This window comes from Homarus americanus, unplaced genomic scaffold (assembly GCF_018991925.1).
Source record: "Homarus americanus isolate GMGI-L3 unplaced genomic scaffold, GMGI_Hamer_2.0 scaffold23598, whole genome shotgun sequence".
Classification (NCBI taxonomy): domain Eukaryota; kingdom Metazoa; phylum Arthropoda; class Malacostraca; order Decapoda; family Nephropidae; genus Homarus; species Homarus americanus.
The window spans coordinates 3747693-3771297 of NW_024731054.1; the positions used below are offsets into that span (position 1 = coordinate 3747693).

At 40.7% G+C, this 23605-nt stretch overlaps 1 protein-coding gene across 7 annotated transcripts in view; it reads right to left on the reverse strand.

Annotated features, from left to right (window-relative positions):
* The window catches only part of LOC121867523 (flocculation protein FLO11-like), a 139195-nt gene that overhangs the window by 25220 nt on the left and 90370 nt on the right, over positions 1 to 23605 (reverse strand). For 4 of the 7 annotated variants that reach the window (XM_042367507.1, XM_042367509.1, XM_042367505.1 and 1 more), the window contains exons 4-10: positions 17785 to 17955; positions 14944 to 15225; positions 5228 to 5353; positions 1277 to 1475; positions 831 to 982; positions 371 to 609; positions 35 to 212 (exon numbers count right to left, since the gene is read on the reverse strand). In XM_042367507.1, coding sequence (XP_042223441.1) covers positions 35 to 212; positions 371 to 609; positions 831 to 982; positions 1277 to 1475; positions 5228 to 5353; positions 14944 to 15225; positions 17785 to 17955 — 1347 coding nt within the window. The remainder of the gene's footprint in view (positions 1 to 34; positions 213 to 370; positions 610 to 830; positions 983 to 1276; positions 1476 to 5227; positions 5354 to 14943; positions 15226 to 17784; positions 17956 to 23605) is intronic. The other 3 variants (XM_042367506.1, XM_042367510.1, XM_042367511.1) reach the window with 3 other exon arrangements.

Sequence of the window (23605 nt, forward strand, 5' to 3'; positions counted from 1 at the left end):
ACTATACAATTCAGATCCTTCATAAAAAATTTACCTGTTCATCATCAGCCTGTAATTTGGCTGCTTGCTGGCCTTTGAGGAACATCTGTAAATACATCTTCTGGTGACGAAGCTCAGCCTCGGTAAGTTCATCCTTCAACCTTGTCACGTCTCGCTCTAATTCACGGATTCTCTCTTGACTTCGATCGTACATTGGTCGCAGTTCAAAATACCTGCAATTTATTTTTAATTAAAGGCTACTTTCACTGAATAACATTAAGAGTATTCTAAAAAAAAAAGAATGAACAGTCTGATTATTTTTTTCTGTTAGTGCATTTTTGAAGGATTGATTAATAAAACTGAGAAATAATATACAGTAATTCAATATTACTTGAGATTAGCATCACTGAGTTTTGAGAGTAAAGCTTCCACACGATCATTGTGCTTCTCCTTCAGTTCATGGTACTCGTCCATGTGGTTTCTCTTCAGCTGGTCTTCACGTCTCTCGTACTCTTCTCGGAGCCTTGCTTCTGTCTCTTCTACAGCTGTCCATGGATCTACTTCATCCTCATCCTCATCAACACGCCGTCCTCTCAATGATCCTCGGCTAGCTTCAAATGGATCCTGAAACTTTGGGAATGACAGTGAAAGAAGTACATAGCTAGTTCACAAATATTGTACGGTATTACAACAACCTATTTTAAATGTTAGCAAGTCCAAGAGGTTGTCTCATACTGCAAATTGGGACTATGAGCCATCCATTTCTCATAAAAATCCTGGATTAAAGCAATTTGTTTCCATTTTGACACTTATTTGCCCCATGATGCACCCCATAAAAAATAAAAACATACCCTCGATGAGAGACATGGAGATGTGAGATCTTCATAATGGCCAGAATCTGCCAAAGATCGGGTGAGATCAACAGAATCTGATGTGGTTTCCGCTACAGAACCTGCTGCAGGAGACACCACAGGGACACGTGCTGCTCCAGACTCTGACGCACCTGCAGCAAATTATTCATTATCAGAACAGTCAAGTACATTTCTACTGCAACACATTGGTTGGAATATGTGGGTATTATCAATTGTTAAGGAAAACCAACCTAATCAAATCCAACCTTGTCACTCACTCTGGTATTTAAGATATAATCACCTATGTTTAAGCCCTGAGATATTGCAAATGTTCTCGTTATGGACTTTAGTCCAATTTAAAGAATAAAAGAATAATAAAAGGACATTTAATTCGAAATAAAAATGTCTTCATCTTATGCTATACAGAGGCAGTATAAGTGACACACCAGTAGTCAAATTATCCATTAAACGGCTGAGTTCAGGTTCACTTCCTTCTGAGGGTGTGGCTGAGGTCTTTGGTGTAGGGGTTGAGGGGGTAGCTCGGGGCTCTGTGGCCAGGCGTCTCTGTGGATCATTTCTTAGGTCTGTACCATTGCAAATGGCTGGTCTCCTGATGGTGATCTTGTCATTTCTTTCTGTGTTGGTCTGTAAGAATTGCATAAGTAAAGTAAAATATCAGTTACAGTATTCCTTCAATAAAATTTTGCTCAGTCTGGTTACAAGGAACACAAAAGGTGTCCTATACTATACAGTCAGTTCTGCTATAACACATGTTTTGTCAACGCGAATTGGCTTTTACACGATTGATGAATAGAAGAACGATATTTGTAAAACGCGAATGCGTGTTGGCTGTAACGCGATTCCACTCGAACGTTTTAAGTGTACTGTCGCTTGGCGCGGGGTTATGCAGTGTTTACAGTTCACGTTCGACATCACATGTTCAATTGATTCATGTGTTTTGTTTGTGAAGAATTGCAGAAATAATTTATGTAATATTTATGTATACAGTATATGTAAATTGTAAAATTTTAAATAAAAGAGAAAAAAAAAGCATTTTACACCCACACTCTCAGTTTCCATCACACGATCAGTTGAAACACGTGGGTTGTTTTGAAGCATCCTCAGTGATTTTTGCTTACTATTTCTCAAATTTTGTGGTATTAACAGTGAATATGGAAAAGAAGAATATCTCCAAGAAGCGTTCTGGTGATCGCATTCCCGGTGGTGATCGTAAAAGAAAGGCTATAACACTTGAAGATAAGCTTGATGTTATCAAGCATTTTGAACATAAGAAAAGAACATGTGATATTGTGCGTGCAATGGGAATAAAAGAGGCTACTTTACGCACCATTAGAGACAATGCAGGAAAGATTAAAGTGACCTGTATTGCTGGAAAAAGTTTGAGTGCTAACAAAAGTGAGAGATCATGGCCAAAGGAACTTGAGGAGATGGAACAGCTTCTAAGTGTTTGGAAAGAAGATCAAATGAAAAAGCGATCTGGGACCAACTTTCTCACCATTAAAGAGAAAGCCTTATCAATATATGAGGACCTAAGAAAAAGGCTGAAAACCCTGCTTATGTGATTGCCTTTAGTGCTAGTAGCAGATGGTTTTCTGGTTTTAAGATCCGCTATGCGTTTTATAATGAAAAGTTATGTGGTGAAGCAGTCAGTGCCGACGAAGCAAGTGCACGGATATTTCCTCCCATTGTGAAGAAATTGATTCAGGAAGAAGGCTACACCTTAGACCAAATTTTTAATTTGGATGAAACAGGTTTATACAGGAAGCGCATGCCAACTAGAACTTACATTTCCAAGAATGAAGCACATGCTCCAGGCTTTAAGGCTGCGAAGGAATGTGTGACAGTGTTGTTGGGTGCAAATGCTAGTGGAGACTTAAAGCTTAAGCCTGTGCTGGTGTATCACTCTGTCAACCCGTGAGCTTTAAAGGGTTACATAAAGTCTACTCTAGGTGTTCACTTTGGGTCAAGAAAAAAGGTTGGATGACGGTATAAATTTTTTCTGACCTTATTGTGGATGTTTTTGAAAATGTTTCTAAAAGTTATTGCAAGAAGAAGAATGTCGATTTTAAGATTTTCCTCATTTTAGATAATGCATCAAGCCACACTCCCACCATTGCTGAGCTTTTTGACAATATCAAAGTGCTCTTTCTACCTCCAAATACAACATCTCTCCTTCAACCAATGGACCAAGGAGTAATAGCAGCCTTCAAAGCCTATTATTTGAGGCGTACATTTAAGAAACTTATTGCAGCTACTGAGGAAGGAAATGATAGGCCAGTGTTCTTCAGTTTTGGAAAAGTTTCAACATCAAGCATGCATATGACATCATTGTGGAGGCCTGGGGTGATGTAAGTAAGGACTGCTTGAGTGGAGTTTGGCGGAAGCTTCTCCCAGATTTCATTCATGATTTTAAAGGCTTTGATGCATCAGAGGAGCTCCCAAAAATATAAGAAAATTGTGTTTTTCTTGCAAAGCAAGTTGGCTTTGCTGAAGTGGAAAGTGCTGATGTTGAGGAACTGCTCGAGTCCCACTCTGAAGACCTCTCTACAGAAGATCTACAACAACTTGTTGCTGCTGGGGAAATTGAAGATGCCGAAGATGATGGGAGTGCAGGATGCAAAACCACGAGAGCTTCCCGCTTCTCTTTTGTCTTCTATCCTGAGGGAAGTTGATAAGCAGTTGCAGCTCTTGGAAGACAATGACTACAATGCAGAACGGAGCAGGATTGCAGTTCGTGGTGTTAAATCTTTTTCAGCACCTTATGAACAGCTTCTTTGTGAAAGAAGAAAGACGGCAAAGCAGCAAACATTAGACGTCTTTTTTAAGTCAACCCCCAAGAAGCAGTCTGAAGACACTGAACCACAGCCATCCACTTCTGGAATTAGACGTTTTTTTCTTCCCTCCCATGCAACCAAAACTGCACCTGATGATGATGATACTGATGATGATGATGACAACTCTCAACTCCTGTCTGCATGACTCCTCAACCTCAAATCACCCTTCTCCCCCATCAAGTTATATTCATATTTTTTCAAGGTAAAGTGTTACATTTACTGTATGATTTCATTATTAGATATGAATGTAACATTTATTTAGACTGTGCTATCCTTTGTGTTAGGCTAGCTACTAAATTTTTTTCTATTTTGAGTAGCCTGCACCTAACCCTATTTTCTCCATAAGCCCTGTTATTTCTATTGCGCAAATTTATACAACGCGAGGTTTTACAAGAACACAACTATCGCGTTATAGCAGAAATGACTGTATACAGTACAGTACCGTTCTGTATAATTATAAGAATTATAATTTTCATTGAAGATATTTATGCCTTTTGATAAGACTGACATCCACACACTGTATTCCATTTTTAGTATTTCATACTTCATACTGAATTAAATCTAAACTCTTTCACCAGTACTGTGCATTTAAAGTACAGGGGGTCTCCGGGTTATGAACAGGTACTGTTCCTGAGGATGTTCTTAAGTCGGAAATGTACATAAGTCGGAACACATGTTATGTGCATACCTGTACTTACAGAACAATGTTTAAAATCCCACTATATCACAGCCTAAGTCCTTATATACATCTAAAATCACTTAATTTAAGACAAAAGAAGAAATCGAATGACAAAGTACAGAAAATTATAGTAAAAAATAAGTCATCACGTAAATAAAATACTGCAAATTTAAAGTTTAACACCGTTTGTAGCGGCGGGCATTCGTAAGTCAGACGTTCATAAGTCGGGGACCCCCTATACAGAATAGTATAATCTTACATACCAAGTCTGGTGGGTCTAAAGTGATAGGTATATAATACTGTACTGTACAGTGTACAGTATATATCATTTTCCAATTGTTTCCACATCAATACCAAGAAACTGGTGGACTTATAGCTTCTATGGATACCTACAGCCCCTATCTATACTACAGTATTTTGGTCTTGGAAAAATCTTTCAGCCATCAACCTGGGCCTCAGTGTGAATCAAGATGCAAAGGAGGAATGATGCACGCCCACTCTCCCCTATGAGAAACAATCAACTTGTAGATGAAGCTGATGGCATTTTATTTGCTCCAATAACTTATAAAACAAAACAAATATATTTAAATTTAAAAAGATAAAAATATTTTCTTCTTAAATCCAGTACTATACTATACTGCACTTAAAAAACACTATCCTGCAGTGGCAGAAATTTGAACCTCAATTGTCCATAGGAATTAGAAAAATACACCTTATTTATTTATCTCGCATTAAATCCTTCTTATACATCCTTTGTCACTTAGGTCTTATTAAATACTTCCATACATCCTATTTGTCTTTCTCTCATTAAATCCTTCTATAGATCATTGTTGCTCATCTCTCCCCCACAAATCACTCCTTACCTCAGCCTCATCTTCCCGCTGCTGAGATCGAGCTTTAAGTAGTCTCAGCTCTACCAGTTCTCGTGTGAGGCGTGAAATCTCAGCATCTCTCAGGTGTACTTCTCGTCGAGCTTCTGCGAGTTGGTTCTGGAGAAGGAATTGCATGATTAATTTCACCCTCATCTGTTTAAGTTCTAACACAATCATACCCCAATTTAACACGTTACAGTACTCCATTAATTCTAACCATTTTCGAAACATTCTTGTCAACTTGTGGTGAACCTTTTCTCTGTAAACTTTCCCAATTATTCTTTACTTTATCCTCTTTGCCCCTGGTCTACCATTTGGGTGGTGGGTCAGTTCTCTGTTACATACTGTTGGCAAGTACAGTACAGTACAGTACAGGTTGACAATCCCTTATCGGAAATCCTTGGGACCAGACACATTTCGGATTTCGGAATTTTTCGGTTTTCAGAATGATTTTTTTTTTTTTTTTTTAGCCCACCGGCACAAGTCATTGACCCACATTGGGTCCTGGGAGGCAAAAAAAAGATGAAGGTGGTGGTGGTGGTGGTGGTGGTGGTGGTGGTGGTGGTGGTGGTGGTGGTGGTGGTGGTGGTGGTGGTGGTGGTGGTGGCGACACAGCGACAATAATAATAATAATAATAATAATTCATAGGTCTGGAACGTGTTTCTCACTTTTTATCTTTTTTCATTCTTGTATTTCTTTATTATTATTATTATTATTATTATTATTATTATTATTATTATTATTATTTTATTTATACATTAATACGGTATTATTGTTATTATTATTATTATTACAGTATTATTATTATTATTATTATTTTATTTATACATTAATACGGTATTATTGTTATTATTATTATTATTATTAATTTTATTATTATATTTTCTTATTATTATTATTGTTATTATTATTATTTTATTTTTGTGTATTTTTTATTAATATTTTTATTTACTATGAATAATTATTATTATATTAGTATTACTATTACATTTTTGTCCCCCAGTCGATGTGGGTCAGTGATCTATTCTGGGTAGGCTAATCCCAAAAAAAAAAGAAAAAAAAAATGCTCCACAAAAAAATTTCGGTTTTCAGAGCTTTTCGGTTATCGGAATTTCGGATAAAGGGTTGTCAACCTGTACAGTACAGTAATGGGCATGCACAGGCTCTTGAATGTACCTGAACATGTGCCAGTGTTGGTCAAATCTAATCTTAAATGAGCTCACACTTAGTGCCATCACAACATTCTCTGGCAGGTTATTCCAAGTGTTCACTACGAGGAGTGCAATCCGTGGTAGTATTACCTGAGCCAGGTGAAGCCGACTCAATTTGGTATTTTAAATATTTGCTTCAATATAAAACTCAATGAATACCTGTTTCGATGACTGACAAACTGAGTGACCTTTTGACCAGCTTAGGTTTTTTTTCTTTTTTTTTACAGGATTAGCCAACCCGGGCACAGGTCACTGACCTACACCAAGGCCTAGGGGGCGAAAATGTAATAATAATAAAGACAATGATAATAATAATAATAATAATAATAATAATAATAATAATAATAATAATAATAATAATAATAATAATAATAATAATAATAATAATAATAATAATAATAACAATAATAATAATAATAATATTAAAGAACCATAAAGAAATGCAAAAATGAAAAAAAAATAATCAAAAGTGAGAAACAATATATATATGTTGTGTTGTATTTTCTTTAAGTGTGTGGCAAACTCTGCGTTTTTCATAAAAGATTGGGGTCATTCCAGGAGTACCCAGTCTGATGACTCCTAGAAAATCCAATTCATGGGTAACTAGCGCATGTTGTGACCAGTAAAAAATCTACCTGTGATCCCCCTAAGTAAGATATAGAGTCATGCGTCGGTTAACGTCCTAGATACGTTCTTGGAAACGTGAAGTTAACCGAAATGGACGTTGTCTGATCATCACATAAACTTTTTACTTATTCTTACGTGTATGTGGAATACTATATACGTACATATACACTTTTACTCTTAAATCACTACTGTAATGTGATACAGGTGATTAATTTTTATCTCTTGTGCAAAATACATGACGTTTATATTAAAATTATTCACTGTTTTACAAGGATTCCAGCAACGCCGAGCAGATGGGGGAGAGGGTGGGAGCGAGCGAGGGGGCGTGGGGGGAGGGGAGGTAGTACGTTTGACAGTTGGCACAGGCCCAGGGCTAACGCGTGTATATTTATCAGTTCTTGGGTGACTAAGCTTCTCTCTTATAAAAAGCCAGTGAAATGACCTGGGTGAATATAATTAACATGGCTGGGATTCTTGTAACATACTGATTTATTTGAATATAAACATGCTATAATTTGCACTAGACAAAACAATTTTAGTACCGTAATCAAATTAGTACATGTGCACTCCAGCTTTGCACTAAGGTCATGTATTTCTATTACGTTTCTATTAATATGGTGTGTGCATGTAAATGGATGAAAATAAATGAAGAAATCTACGTAAATCTACCCAAAAATACAGTTGAAAAACTTTTTTTTATAAAATGTACTACAGTACTGTACACTAATGTACAACAATTTTTATCTCTTGAGCAAAATATATGACGTTTATATTCAAATTATTGGCTGTCTTCCAAGGACTCCAGCAATGCAAATTATAATCTCCTAACTTTAGTCTGGGATATTATATAAAATAAACAAAGAAATCACCAGGGTGGGAAGAGGGGGGGGAGGTGAGGTGACAGAATGCCTGGCGTTTGTTTGTTTATTTATTTGAGATAAGATTTGACAGTTGGCGCTGAAGGCCTGCCTGGTGTTTATTTATCATTACTTAAGAGTGACTAAGCTCTTCTCATAATTTGCCATCCAAACGACCTGGGTGAATATAACTTACACAGGAGGGATTCTTGTAAGATAATAATTTATTTGAATACCTGTATAAACAAGCTATATTTGCAATAGACATAACAATTTTTAGTACCGTAATCATTTAGTACATGTACAATACAGGTTTGCACTTAGGTCCATTGTTACTGTACAATATTGACTAAATTCACTAGATAACGTACGCCTGACGCACAATCTATAAGAATACGCGATGAATATGTGACTGTGCCTGCTCTAGGTCCATTTCGGTTCGCTAGGTCCCATTATGTGAATGTTTTTTTTTATTTTTTTCAATTTAAATTTTAATTGTTTATTCCTTGACAGAGGAAGCGGGATCTTAGTGCTGTCACTTGGTACCCCTGTACCATAACACCAGAAGCAACTAGCCAGTGTCACAAGTATATACAGTACAGTACAGTACAGTCATCCCTTGGTTATCGCGCCTAATTGGGACCCTGCCGATAACGAAAGTACAGAACCTATGGGATTTATTCTAATTGGTTCAGGCACCCAAGACCCAACCCCAAGTTTCCCATTTTACGACCATTTAGACCCACTAAATATATATACAGTATAATGTTATGGTAAATATCACAAACACACATAGGCATGGCTAGGTTTATTACAAAGCGATGAAAAGGGTACGCTTAATACTGTAGTCCACAAAACATGTAGCTATGCTTTTTTTATTTGGTCCCCCGTCATACGAGTCCGTTTTCTCTCACATCAGGACGCATGAGTCCTCCGTTTTCTCTCTTAATCTTAGAGTGCACCAGAAACTTTACTATTTTTAGTAATGCCACAGAATTTGAAATTGCAACCCCAATTGCAACTGGGGTTGCAACTGGGGTTGCAATTGTTGAGGCAACTAGATATGTCTGATAACAGCAAATGTGTTAGTGTCAATTTATTGGTGAAAGATTTTATCCTCAATAGATGTAGGTTAACATTTCACCTGTAGGCAAATGCTTAAAAAAAGCTTAAGTAAGGAAGCATATTCCTTTAACACACAATATCTGACCAGTATGGGGAGGATCATCGTTTCTCCGTCAGGGGTCGTGGAGTGGTGGTCCAGCAGGCGTCAAGTTATTTTTTTTTGGGGGGGGCACGGACATACAGTATATGTGATCGGACGTTGTTCGGTCGGACATTAACCGGCGCATGACTGTACAAGTATTTGTCAATTTACAGGTGAATCTGTGACTACCATGCTAGGTGTGCTAGTTTCACCAAGGTCCTGTAGTGGATTTCTCCCCTACAAACGCTGTTTGTCGCTGCGTAGCCGACCCCACGAATTCCACAGTGTGTGCCTCTGGTCTAGGTCAACCAGCTCCGCCATACATCACGGAGCAGGGGTCAACTACTAAGCCACGCCTACCCCCCCGCTATTTAAGACCTGACCTCGTGGTGACCTGTATCATTCTACCTACACCAACCAGCCAGCAACACCTCCTCCTCCTCCGCCTGCCTGGCGGCCCTCGCTCCCGCCGGCGAGCATGGCGACCCACAAGCTGGGCCTCCTCTGAGCATCCTCACCAACCAGCTCTCTCTACATCATGCTTGTAACCATGCTGCCTTCCCAGCACCAAGCTGCATTGTACATCCAATACATCATGTATATAGAGAGCACATTGTGAGTTTCCTTCCTCCATTCCATCCTGAATGTGAACACAAATACCACGCACCCCACAGTCCCCTCAATGTCACAGCTTGCAATTTGAGCTGCTTGTCCAGTCGTGACCCTCCCCTCCCCCACCAGGCCGGCCAGCAACTGACCATCCAGCCTGACCATCTCTCTACTACCAACCTACACTCCCCTTGTACTGCACACATCAGTGTCATGCACCATCCCCGACACTGGCTCCTACTACCACCTGAGATCCCTAGCCCGAGAATTGCTGTTCGACAACACAACCGCATCCAGCCCATACAAGCACGAACTGGTCGCTATAAGAACACCCTTGTCCTAACCATTGTAAATATTATCAATAACTTGTAATCAACCAGTGTATTCACTCCCAGTCAATCTTACTTTTTTGCACTGTCACTATGTTGAAATGCCCTGTCGTATGACCTTCTCTCCACCTAGTTAATATATATCATATTTGTATCACTTATGTTATTTGTATATTTTCAGCCTTCCGGCTGCCATGATCTTTCAACAAAACGTTAATCACACACACACACATATCCTTGACCACCGAAGGGTCAAGACGTACCTGGCGCTCCTCTGGGAGCAGCCAAATCAACTGTTAAGTAGGCCCATACCAACTCCCTCCCCTGAACCCTCCTCCCCGCCAGAATATCAACAAGTTCTCGCCAGAAGTTACAATTTCATTTAGGAAAGGAATGGAACCAGTCTTGAACAGAGGTGAACAGTGCATAACTCAGTGAGAAAAACTCGGCAGTAACAGCCGAGTCGTACCCAAGTTAAACTTCACACAGTGAGGTACCAGGTACCCAGTGATAACGGCCCGTGAGACCCAACAACAACCAGCGATGTGTTAATCCGTCTACGATAGGAAGGCCTGGGACCACACCTCACTCATATAACATCATCTGTGAGGGAATTACTACACGTGAGGTCCCTCATAACACCATCTGTGAGGGAATTACTACACCACGTGAGGTCCCTCATAACACCATCTGTGAGGGAATTACTACACCACGTGAGGTCCCTCATAACACCATCTGTGAGGGAATTACTACACCACGTGAGGTCCCTCATAACACCATCTGTAAGGGAATTACTACACCACGTGATGCCCCTCATAACACCATCTGTGAGGGAATTACTACACCACGTGAGCTCCCTCATAACACCATCTGTGAGGGAATTGCTACACCACGTGAGGCCCCTCACAACACCATCTGTGAGGGAATTACTACACCACGTGAGGTCCCTCATAACACCAACTGTGAGGGAATTACTACACCTCGTGAGGTCCCTCATAACACCATCTGTGAGGGAATTACTACACTTCGTGTTTGCTGTTCAACACCTACATTAATCTGTATGTTCACTGTATGTTCCTTTACCTTTCTCCAATGAAGGCTTTTGTCAAACCACCAATGTATGTAATAAGTCATTTATGTCCAACGTATATTTTCAGCCTTCGGGCTGCAGAATTTTCCCAATAAACCGTTAATTATTATTATTATTATTATTATTATTACTATTATTATTATTATTATTATTATTATTATTATTATTATTATTATTATTAATTAATTAATTAATTTAGGCCCTTTATCGTCACTCATTTCTTTTTGTATAGTTTTATACATTTCTTTAAGTATTAGTGTACAGTAGCTAAAACAACTATCTGTGCATACTTTGTGGGAAACAATATGAGAACATGGACGATTAATTTTGGTATATGAGGGCTGTCACTAGTCACATGTAAAATATCGGAGCATATCGATCCCCACCTGCACAGATAGTTGTTTTAGCTACTGTACCTGTATTCATAATCAAAGGAGAAATCTGAAATGGAATACAATCATACACGAGTGTTTGACACACACACACAACAAAATTGGAAACCACACGTCAGTGAAGTTGTCAAATCCTCCAGTTTCCGTCTCCACCTCCTCCGCCGACTCAAGTCCCTCGGAGTTCCTGCCCCCGAGCTCCCCAGTGTTTACTCAACATTCATACTGCCCAAGCTCACCTATGCCTCCCCTACCTGGTCTTCCTCCCTAAATGCCACACAATGTAAACACCTAGAAAAAGAGCAAAAGAGGACATGCAAGATTATTCTCTCCCCTTCCTACTCCACATATCAAGAAGCGCTCAACACACTGACCCTCTCGGCTCTCACTGACCATCATCACGACCTCATCTGCAAATTTGGTGAGAAGCTTCTGCACCATCCTCGACACCGGCTCCTACTACCACATGAGATCCCTCGCCCGAGAATTGCTGTTCGACACCAAAACCGTATCCACCCCATACGAGCACGAACTGATCGCTATAAGAACAGCCCAGTCCCAACTACAGTATTGTAAAAATTATCAAAAAACTTGTAATCAACCAGTGTATTCACTCCCAGTCAATCTTACCTTTTGCACTGTCACTATGTTGAAATGCCCTGTAGTTTGAGCCTCTCCCCACCTAGTCATTATTTATCATATTTGTATCACTTGTGTTACTTGCAAATTATTTGTAAATCAAGTGACCCATTCCCCAATTATGTAACCGTATTTTTTCAGCCTTCCGGCTGCCATGCTCTTTCAATAAACCGTTAATAATTATTATTATTATTATTATTATTATTATTATTATTATTATTATTATTATTATTATTCTGTACACACACGCATTAAATCCATCCTACATCTAGCCTAGAGTCTCTGCAGGCGGTGGTTTAAGTCTGTGTCCCCTTGTGGCTCAATTAAAACTTGCGTTGACCACTTAAAACTTATGTAAGCCACTTAAAACTTATTCAAGTGGAGCGAGTGTGAACTAGCCTGTCTGCAGTTTCACTGACACCACAGTGTTTACCAGTACGGAAGACGCCATGGCATTCACGTCAACTAATGCATTCTTTTGCTTCTTTTAAAAATTACTCTCTTTTGTATTTGTAGGATGTTAAGAACCCCGTTATTTATGAAACTGTGATTAATAAACACCTCTCTCCCCCCTCACCCCACACTCCCTCCTCTCCCCTTCACCCCCCTCCCCCCTCTCCCCCTCCCTCCTCTCCCCCCCTCACCCCTTCCCTCTCTTACCCTCTCCCCCAACTTCCTCCTCTCCCCCCTCCACCCCACCTCCCTCCCTCTCCCCCCCTCACCCCACCTCCCTCTTCCCACCCCTCACCCGACCTCCCTCCTCTCCCCCTTCACCCCACCCCTCCTCCTCTCCCCCTCACCCCACACTCCCTCCTCCCCCCTCACCCCTCACTCCCTCTCTTCCCCTCACCCCACCTCCCTCTCTTCCTCTTCTCCCCCCCTCACCCCCTCCCCTCCTCCCCTTCACCCCACCTCCCTCTCTTCCTCTTCTCCCCCCTTCACCCCTCCCTCTCCTTTCCCTCTTCTCCCCTTCACCCCCTCCCTCTCTTCCTCTTCTCCCCCCCCTCCCCCTCCTCCTCTCCCCTTCACCCCACCTCCCTCTCTTCCTCTTCTCCCCTCACTCCCTCCTCTCCCTTCACCCCCTCCCCTCTCTTCCCCTCACCCCCTCCCCTCTCTCCCCTTCACCCCACACTCCCTCTCTTCCTCTTCTCCCCCATCACCCCTCCCCTCCTCTCCCCTTCACCTCCCACCTCCCTCTTCCTCCCTTCACCCCCTCCCTCTCTTCCCTCTTCTCCCCCCTTCACCCCCTCCCTCCTCTTCCTCTTCTTTTCCCCCTTCACCCCCTCCCTCTCCCTTCTCCCTCTTCCCCCCTCCCTCTCTTCCTCTTCTCCCCCCCTCACCCCACCTCCCTCCTCTCCCCTTCACCCCACTCCCCTCTCTCCCCCCCTCACCCCACTCCTCCTCTCCCCTTCACCCCCTCCCCTCTCTTCCCTCTTCTCCCCCTTCACCCCACCTCCCTCTCTTCCTCTTCTCCCCCCTTCACCCCACACTCCCTCTCCTCTTCTCCCTTCACCCCTCCCTCTCTTCCTCCTCACCCCACCACTCCCTCTCTTCCTCTTCTCCCCCTCTTCCCACTCTCTCTTTCCCTCTCACCCCCACACACTCTCTCTCTTTCCCCTCACCCCACACCTCCTCTCTTCCTCCTCACCCCTCTCTCTCTCTTAACAGAACATAAGAAAAAAGGAGTCTGCAATAGGCCGGTTGGCCTGTGGCAGCTCCTGTCGAGAGTTACTGCCACTCTCTATCATCCATGAATCTATCTAGCCTCCTTTTGGGAAACTTTCAGAGTTCCCGCACTTACTACAATTGCTAGCTTGTTCCACTCGTCCACCACCCTATTTGTTAACCAGTTTCTTCCTATCTCCTCCCAAACCTAAACTTATCCAACTTGAATCCGTTGCTCCGGTCCTATCCTGCTCGGATATTATAATAACTTTATCTATATCCTTATTGATTCCTTTCACCCACTTAAATACTTCTATCATATCTCCCGCACTCTTCGTCTTTCTAGGAATGCAAGTTAAGTTTCTTTAACCTATCCTGATATGGAAGGTTTCTAAGTCCCGGAATCATTTTTGTCATTCTTCGCTGCACCGACTCTGGTGAATTTATATCCATTCTATAGTAGGGCACCAGAACTGAACCACATAATCGAGGTGCGGCCTAACTCCCTCCCTCTCTTCCTCCTCACCTCCTCTCTTTCCCTCACCCCCACCTCCCTCTCTTTCCCCTCACCCCACTCTCTCTCTCTCTTTCCCCTCACCCCACTCCCTCTCTTCCTCCTCACCCCACTCCCTCTCTCCTCCTCACCCCACCTCCCCCTCTCTTCCCTCACCCCACCGTCCTCTCTTCCTCCTCACCCCCCTCCCTCTCTTTCCCCCTCACCCCCTCCTTCTCTTACCCCCCCACCCCACACTGTCTTCCTCCTCACCCCACACTCCCTCTCTTCCCCCTCAACCCACACTCCCTCCTCACCCCACACTCCCCTTCTTTCCGCCTCACCCCACAGTCCCTCTCTCCCCCCCTTATCCGGTCAAGTTGTCATGGTTAAGGTCTTCTTCAGGTCAGGTGAAGTCCCTAATTCCACTACGGCAGGTACCGTTGAAACCCTTAAAGGTGGCGTGAGCGTCTTATAGAGGGTGGTGCCCCCCCCCCCCTCCTCCCACCACAAACCTCAGCGCCTCTATGTGCTCGAGAACCCAATAGTTATATCTCTCTCTTTCTCTCTCTCGCGCACACACCACCTACCTTCAGTTCCCTGATCCTTCGTGCTGCTCTCTGTGTTGGTGTCAAATAATTGTCTGGATCATAATCGTGGTTATGTCGGCAGTGTAAGACGTACTTGAGGTTCCTCCCTCCTCCTCCCCTGCTGCTGCTACTACTACCACAGGAGGATTGGTGGTGGTGAAGGTGCTGGGAAAGTCCCGCGTCGCAACTCACAGCTGAACACACTGAGCCAAAACTCTTGACGGAATCGACGTCATCCAGGTCAAGGTTTGGGGATCTCGAAGGGGTCTCTGGCTGCGACGCCTACAGGTAAATGGGAATGGTTGTGTTATTAGAACCCGTAATGTAAATAAAGGACGAACACACTTATCATTACTACTACTACGGTTGGATTTGTCATTAAGAAGCCATAAACAACCGTTCAGTGTCACTGTCGACTTAATAACCACCGTGGACTGCAGGAGCTAACAAGGGGTAGCGAGAATATCGTACAACATTTTTTTTGTTTCTGTATGAAATTCTCAGGTTATATTTAAACGATGGTGATGATAGTTTGATAACAGTGCATTTGGCGAGGTTAAATAATATACACAGACATTTCTCCACTTATCTATAGGTTAATCAAAGCAATAATATTTGTTACACTTTCAACACATGAAAATTGCTGTACACTCAAGCCTAAATATACGAATAGGGTTTAACTTGATACAAACTCGCAGGGAAAAGGAAAACACCGGAGCACCTTAGCGTTTGTCTTTACTCAATCCAGGTAAAGACGTCAAGTAAAAGAGTGCCAACAACTAGGAATTATTGTAGCCGTTTCCTATACTTTTAATACATACCTGTAATTATATTTCTGAATCAAGTTCCCGAAGGAGAATAATATGATATCTTAGGCTCGTTGAAATAGTCTGTTATCTTGGTTTAAAATACGTTAGTTGTGTACGATGTCTCCTGCGTTAAGGTTAAAGTAGTTCAGGTTATCACTGGTTTTATTATGTTAATTTTATACCAACAGATATAAACACACCCTGACACCTGTAATATACCCTAACACAGTAGAGTGAAGGGCGATATGATAGAGGTCTATAAATGGAAGTCAGAACTAAACAAAGGAAACATTACAAAGCACTCAAACTATCCAACCTGGAGCGAACTCGTAACAATGGTTTTAAATTAGACAAATTTAGATTTAGGCGCGAAATAGGTAAACATTGGTTTGGAAATAGAGTAGTGGATAAGTGGAACAAGTTACCAAATACATTATCATAATTAACTCGAATACGCTGGGTAGCTTCAAACATAGGTTGGATGGATATATGAGCGATAGGGGTTGGGTGTAAATGGGACTACCCAGTATGGGCCAATAGGCCAGCTGCACTTTCCTCCATTCTTATGTTCTTATGATAACACTGTAATATACCCTGACACACTGTAATGTACCCTGACACACTGTAATACACCATGAGACACTGTAATATGCCATAACACACTGTAATATACCCTAACACACTGTAATATACCCTAACACACTGTAATATACCCTAACATACTGTAATATACCCTAACACACTGTAATATACCCTAACACACTTTAATATACCCTAACATACTGTAATATACCCTAACACACTGTAATATACCCTAACACTGTAATATACCCTAACACACTGTAATATACCCTAACACACTGTAATATACCCTAACACACCACAATATGCCTAACACACTATAATATACCCTATATGCTGTAATATGCCTAACACGCTAATATGCCCTAACATACTGTAATACCCTAACACACTGTAATACCCTAACATACTGTGTATACTAACATACTGTGTATACTAACACACTGTATTACCATGAGACACTGTAATATACCCTAACACACTTTAATATACCCCTAACATACTGTATACCCTGTAACACATATGTGCCTAACACTGTGTATACCCCTGCATGTGCCTAACACACTGTAATACCTAACATGCTGTGTATACCTAACACACTGTGCCCTAACAAGAGAAGTAGCCCTAACACATGTATACCCTGTATGCTGTAATATACCCTAACATACTGTAATATACCCTAACACACTGTAATACACCATGAGACACTGTAATATACCCTAACACACTTTAATATACCCTAACATACTGTAATATACCCTAACACACTGTAATATACCCTAACACTGTAATATACCCTAACATACTGTAATATACCCTAACACACTTTAATATACCCTAACATACTGTAATATACCCTAACACACTGTAATATACCCTAACACTGTAATATACCCTAACATACTGTAATATACCCTAACACTGTAATATACCCTAACACACTGTAATATACCCTAACACTGTAATATACCCTAACACACTGTAATATACCCTAACACTGTAATATACCCTAACATACTGTAATATACCCTAACACTGTAATATACCCTAACATACTGTAATATACCCTAACATACTGTAATATACCCTGAAAAAGACGAGAATATACATGGCTCTTCTCGCCTCGAGTCATATCCTCAAGTCAGGTCTTTGTACAGTACGTATACCTGTTCGGGTAAACTTGATCTCTTGTTACAACAGGTAAATTAACTTCACACAAGGACATTCTCGCGGCCCTTACAACACAACACAACACAACACAACACAACACAACACAACACAACACAAACGCCATCTTCTGTGAAATTATAAATGAATTTTGTAAGTAGCAGCGTTTTTGGTGGAGTTTTTTTCGCCTCATTACATCAACATCAACACACATGCAGGAGCATAATAACACCGCCAGTTTTACCCCCACTGTATATCCAGACCAACACACACACACACGTACCGGGGTGATAGGTACAGAAGAACTGGTCTGTGTTAACGATGACGGCGTTGAAGACACGGGCAGAAAGTTGGGCCTCCTGCTTGGGTGGTTGTGGTGGTTGGTACTGGAGGTGGTATGGTGGTGGTGGTAGCTAAGACTCGGGTGCCAAGAGGAACCAAGACCGGCATAAGACTATGAAAAGAGGGTTAAGAAAGTGCGGTTATTGGTGGGTGGTGGGGGGCAGGTAGGGGGTCGGTGGTGGTATGAGGGTGGTAGGGGCAGGTGAGTGGGTGGTGGTGGTGAGGGTGAATACTGGGTAGTGGTGATAATGGTAAGGTGTAGGTAGCGGTGGTGAGGGTGGGTGGTGTGAGGCAGATGGGTGGGTGGTGAGGGTGGGTGGGTGGTGAGCGGGTTGGGGGATGGTGAAAACAGTTATGACCTATGACAGTGATGAAGACGGATAAACTGACAGGAAGTTGACATAATAGTGGTAAACATTAACAGTGAGCATGACACAATAATACTGACATTAATACTTGATCACACCATCAGTGTTATGTCTTGATAGTGAAGATATGTTCTGCTCAGGGTAAAAATGGTGAAATAAATGGTGAAAATAATTTGTAAATAATTTTTTGAATAGAAATTCTGAAAATAGTTTGCAAATGGGGAAAAATTTAATAAATTTGGCGAAAATAATGAAATAAATGGTAAAAATAATGAAATAAATGGTGAAAATAGTTTGTACATGGTGTAAATACCTTGTAAATGATAAAAAAAAAAATTAATTAAAACGGTGAAAATAGCTTTTAGTACATGGTGAGGACTCAAGCCATTACTAAGTGCTAGAAATGCAATCTTACAAGTCACTGACAATAACAGAGTTTGTAAACATAAGAATTACTTGGTTTTCTAATGTTCTTTAATTACGGGGCGGAGGAGAAACTACGCTAAAAAGTTACTACAATAAAGAGGAAACGACCTCAAAAACATTGACCAGAACAAACATTAAGAAACTATTTAAATGTGGATTATACGAATAGAATCCACTACCATCAATTATACATTAAAATGCAAATCCCAAATGAAAATGGTGGGAATTATTCACGTACAGTGATGAAATCAGCTGTCCCGTTTGTTCTCCCCTTAACTTACGTGGTAAATTGAATACATTACTCGCCGGGCTCTCCACAATTTTTTTGTGCCTTTTACACTAATAAAATGTTACAGTAAAAAAATCTAGTGTTTTATGTATTTGGTTGAAACTTTTTAACTAATAAAATATCAATGTAAGTCATATTACATGTATATATTTCTTTACGTGTATTATGTTAAGTTTAAAAAAAATAACAGTATACACAAGTACTAGTATGTTTGAACTTACTATTTTTATTCATACTTTTAAACTAATAAAATATCTCAATAAACAAAAATATCAGTATTTTTGGTGGTCAATATTTTGTTTATACAATTTAACGAAGACATATTCCTACTTTTAACCGCCATATTTAACTTGAGCTCTGACATGTTATCTTCTACACACTCGAGTAACGTGTGGCCGTCTCATGACCTCTGCCACAAGAACCACTGCTAGCAGGAGCAATCAGCAGTACCTGGCGTTCCCCTTTAGCCAGTAATGGTCATGGGAGCTTCGCCAGACCAACATTAGGCTTCTGACAAACAATGGCGTTCAGTGTTCTCTTTAGGAGCTACGTCTGACGACCGTTCGCTCGCCTTCTGTCTACAGTGACGTTATTTAATCGTAGGCGTATATAGCTTTCACCATAGCCTATGTAACAAACGTACTGCGTAAGTTTTAAAAATACAAAACAATCATACAGGAAGGGGTAAAGCGTTCTCCGTAAATGACGTATAAATACACAGAACTAACTATACTAGCCATACTTAACACACTACAGTATATGGCCAAGTGCTTCAGTAATCTACCTTGATAACAAACCCCCAAATAAGTCCTATACATTAACAGTCGTCAAACATCTACAGTTAATAAGACAACATACAATCAAAATGGCTCAGATACAATCATACAAACAACCCATTAATATATTAAATTAACCCTCAGCTGAAAAAAAAAACTCAATTACACTGAAACTCAGGAATGAAAACTTAGCGTGCCAACTGAGAGTAGGTGAGGCCTCCCGCACCCAATTAGCGGGAGGCAATCGACTGAGTGCTCTACCTGGCCTGGCCACGCCCCTCACTCACCCCCTGGGATGATGTCTCCCTCACACACACACACACACCTATCCTGCCCCTGAAGCACTTGGTAACTCGCATCTCAATATTGCCAGACTTCGCCCCTATATCCAGTTAAAACAGAAAACGACGCCTAGACCCATCAAAGGAATTAAAACCTTTGTCTCCACTATCAGCAAACGGCCGGGAAGCTTATGTATCTCTGCCAGTTGCCACCAATAAAATACCTGGAAAGATACACATAGGAGCTGAAGAATACCTCTATACGACCAACAGCTTTGAGTCCAAGAGATTCATACTTCGAAGCCCAATTTAATAACTTAAACCAACAAACTGCTAAACAATCACACCCGCATTATTACTTGGAATTCATAAGTCACGATTTTCGAAATATTAAGATATGGAAGCTTGTGTTACGAATATTGTTAATCCTAAAAAGCAAAGACCAGAAAGCACTATGGACCAAACACTAAAATACCGCGAAAACTACGGGTTTTACTGAAGTTCGTGCAATAGTAAAAGTCTTAAATTATCAAGTGTTTTCGAGTTGGTGGACGACGCCGCCTCTTGGAACTGGTAAACTTTGAAGCTCCGGCCAATAAGGTACTGCAAGCTATGATTTTCTAAAGACATTAAAGGTTATATAATGCAGCGGATAAAAGGACAATACCAGGAAGTTTAGTAATACGAGGGCTACGGACTTAAATCCGACAGATTAATGGAGGCGTGGACACAGATGGAAGCCACTAAAGTACATAAGCCCCAACAATACAAATGTGGTTACGAAATATCAAAAGTTTCATATTTTTTCCCGCAATACCTGGTTTGGAAACAAAGTAGTGGATGAATGGAACAAGTTACCAAATATCATCATTAACTCGAATACGCTGGATAGCTTCAAACATAGGTTGGATGTTTATATGAGCAACAGGGGTTGGGTGTAAACGGGACTGTCCAGTATGGGCCAAAAGGCCCGATGCAGTTTCCTCCATTCTTATGTTCTTATGTTCTTATTACAAAACACATCTAGTAGTCACTGTAATAACAATGACGTCATTTGAGCAGCCATCTTCCCGTAGGTTAAGTTGGATTATTAGATGTGTTTTTATATTAACAAATAAGTAGGAAAAAACAACTACGATTATTTTTTATTTTTAAAATACGAGAGTAATACGACTACGAGGGTTCACAACAGTTACATTCCTACCATATTGTTGTTGCTGTTGCTGAGGTTTTCCAGCGACTGCTCCAGGATGGTGGAGAAGTTAGGGTGGGACGGGTAAAGCACAATCGGGGTCTAGACGAACGCCCGTGACGTCATCAACACATGCACGTAACAAGAACAGTGATAGAGAAACAGAATGCAAACATTGATATAAAGTGCTGCACATTAAGTCATTAAGAACATGCATATTATATTAACAAATACAGGGTGAAGTAACAAAGCAATAACACAAGACGGAATTAATAGACAAGAAAATGAGGTTTGGAGAAAAATAAATGCAAAGCAGATAATACGGATCACCTCAACGTTTCTCTCCCCCTCTGTTTACTTCACAGGATGATTAAACACCCTAACGCTACCTGGGGGGCAGGGTAGGTTAAGTTAGATTTGGTTAGCGTTAAGGTGGTTAATCTTGGTCTCCTACAGCTGAGGACAAGGTGCACGGTCTCCTACAACTGAGGAGAAGGTGCACGGTCTCCTACAACTGAGGACAAGGTGCACGGTCTCCTACAACTGAGGACAAGGTGCATGGTCTCCTACAACTGAGGACAAGGTGCATGGTCTCCTACAACTGAGGACAAGGTGCACGGTCTCCTACAAGTGTGGACAGTGTTGCTATTGTAATACACGGCCATGAGACGAGGCTGTCACACCTGCTCACACGACATAGAAGTTAACTCCACTGAACACGTGCTGCTGACGTCATACACACCTGTGGCCGCCCGAACAGGTGGTGAGGAAGGGTTAAACATGTCATGACGCGATGTTGACAAATAATTATGCAACGAAGTCATATCTAAACTGGCAAGTAAAGTTTTGCAATCATACAATATTATGCAACACTAACACTAATGAAAATATGAAAATTATGCTTAAGTTTGAGTCATGCAATATTATGCAACTCTCGCAATTAAAATGGTTTATGCAATATTATGCAAGCTCCAATAATAACAAAAAGAATGCAACATGACACAAAGTCTTATAAAAAAAATCAAACCGTAAAGCGCCATGCAACTCAACACCAGCGACAATATATTAATTCAATAATGTAATAGACCTCACAAAATCACAATGACAAGAACAGTCCTTAAATCACGCAAAGGTCAAGACACAGATGTGGAAATCATGCAGTGTAATATAAACAAACAATGATAACAACAGCAATGATAACGGACTGTGGACAAGAGAGAGAAGAGACGCAATAATATACGATTTCACTCTGGGTAACGTTCGAGAATGGCAGATATCGTAAGTTTGGGTTAAGAATGACAGATATCGTAAGTTTATGCTGAGAATGACAGATGTAAGTTTATGCTGAGACTGGCAGATATCGGAAGTTTATGCTGAGAATGGCAGATATCGTAAGTTTATGCTGAGAAAGACAGATATCGTAAGTTTATGCTGAGACTGGCAGATATCGTAAGTTTATGCTGAGAGTGGCAGATATTGCAAGTTTATGCTGAGAATGACAGATATGTAAGTTTATGCTGAGACTGGCAGATATCGTAAGTTTATGCTGAGAATGGCAGATATTGCAAGTTTATGCTGAGAATGACAGATATGTAAGTTTATGCTGAGACTGGCAGATATCGGAAGTTTATGCTGAGAATGGCAGATATCGTAAGTTTATGCTGAGAAAGACAGATATCGTAAGTTTATGCTGAGCATGGCAGATATCGTAAGTTTAAGCTGAGACTGGCAGATATCGGAAGTTTATGCTGAGAATGGCAGATATCATAGGTTTACACTAAGAACGGCAGATATCCTAAGTTTATGCTGAGACTGGCAGATATCGTAAGTTTATGCTGAGAATGGCAGATATTGCAAGTTTATGCTGAGAATGACAGATATGTAAGTTGAGAATGACGTTTATGCTGAGTATGACAGATATCGAAAGTTTATACTGAGAATGGCAGATATTGTAAGTTTATGCTGAGAATGACAGATATGTAAGTTTAAGCTGAGAATGAGAATGAGAATGGCAGTAAGTTTATGAGTAAGTTTAAGTTGAGAATGACAGTTATTATAAGTTTATGCTGAGTATGACAGATATCGAAAGTTTATACTGAGAATGGCAGATATTGTAAGTTTATGCTGAGAATGACAGATATGTAAGTTTAAGCTGAGAATGACAGTTATTATAAGTTCATGCTGAGAATGGCATATTTCGTAAGTTTATGCTGAGACTGGCAGATATCCTAAGTTTATGCTGAGACTGGCAGACATCGAAAGTTTATGCTGAGAATGGCAGATATTGCAAGTTTATGCTGAGAATGGCAAACATCGTAAGTTTATGCTGAGAATGAAAGTTATTGCAAGTTTATGCTGAGAATGGCAGATATTGTAAGTTTATGCTGAGAATGGCAGATATTGTAAGTTTATGCTGAGAATGGCAAACAT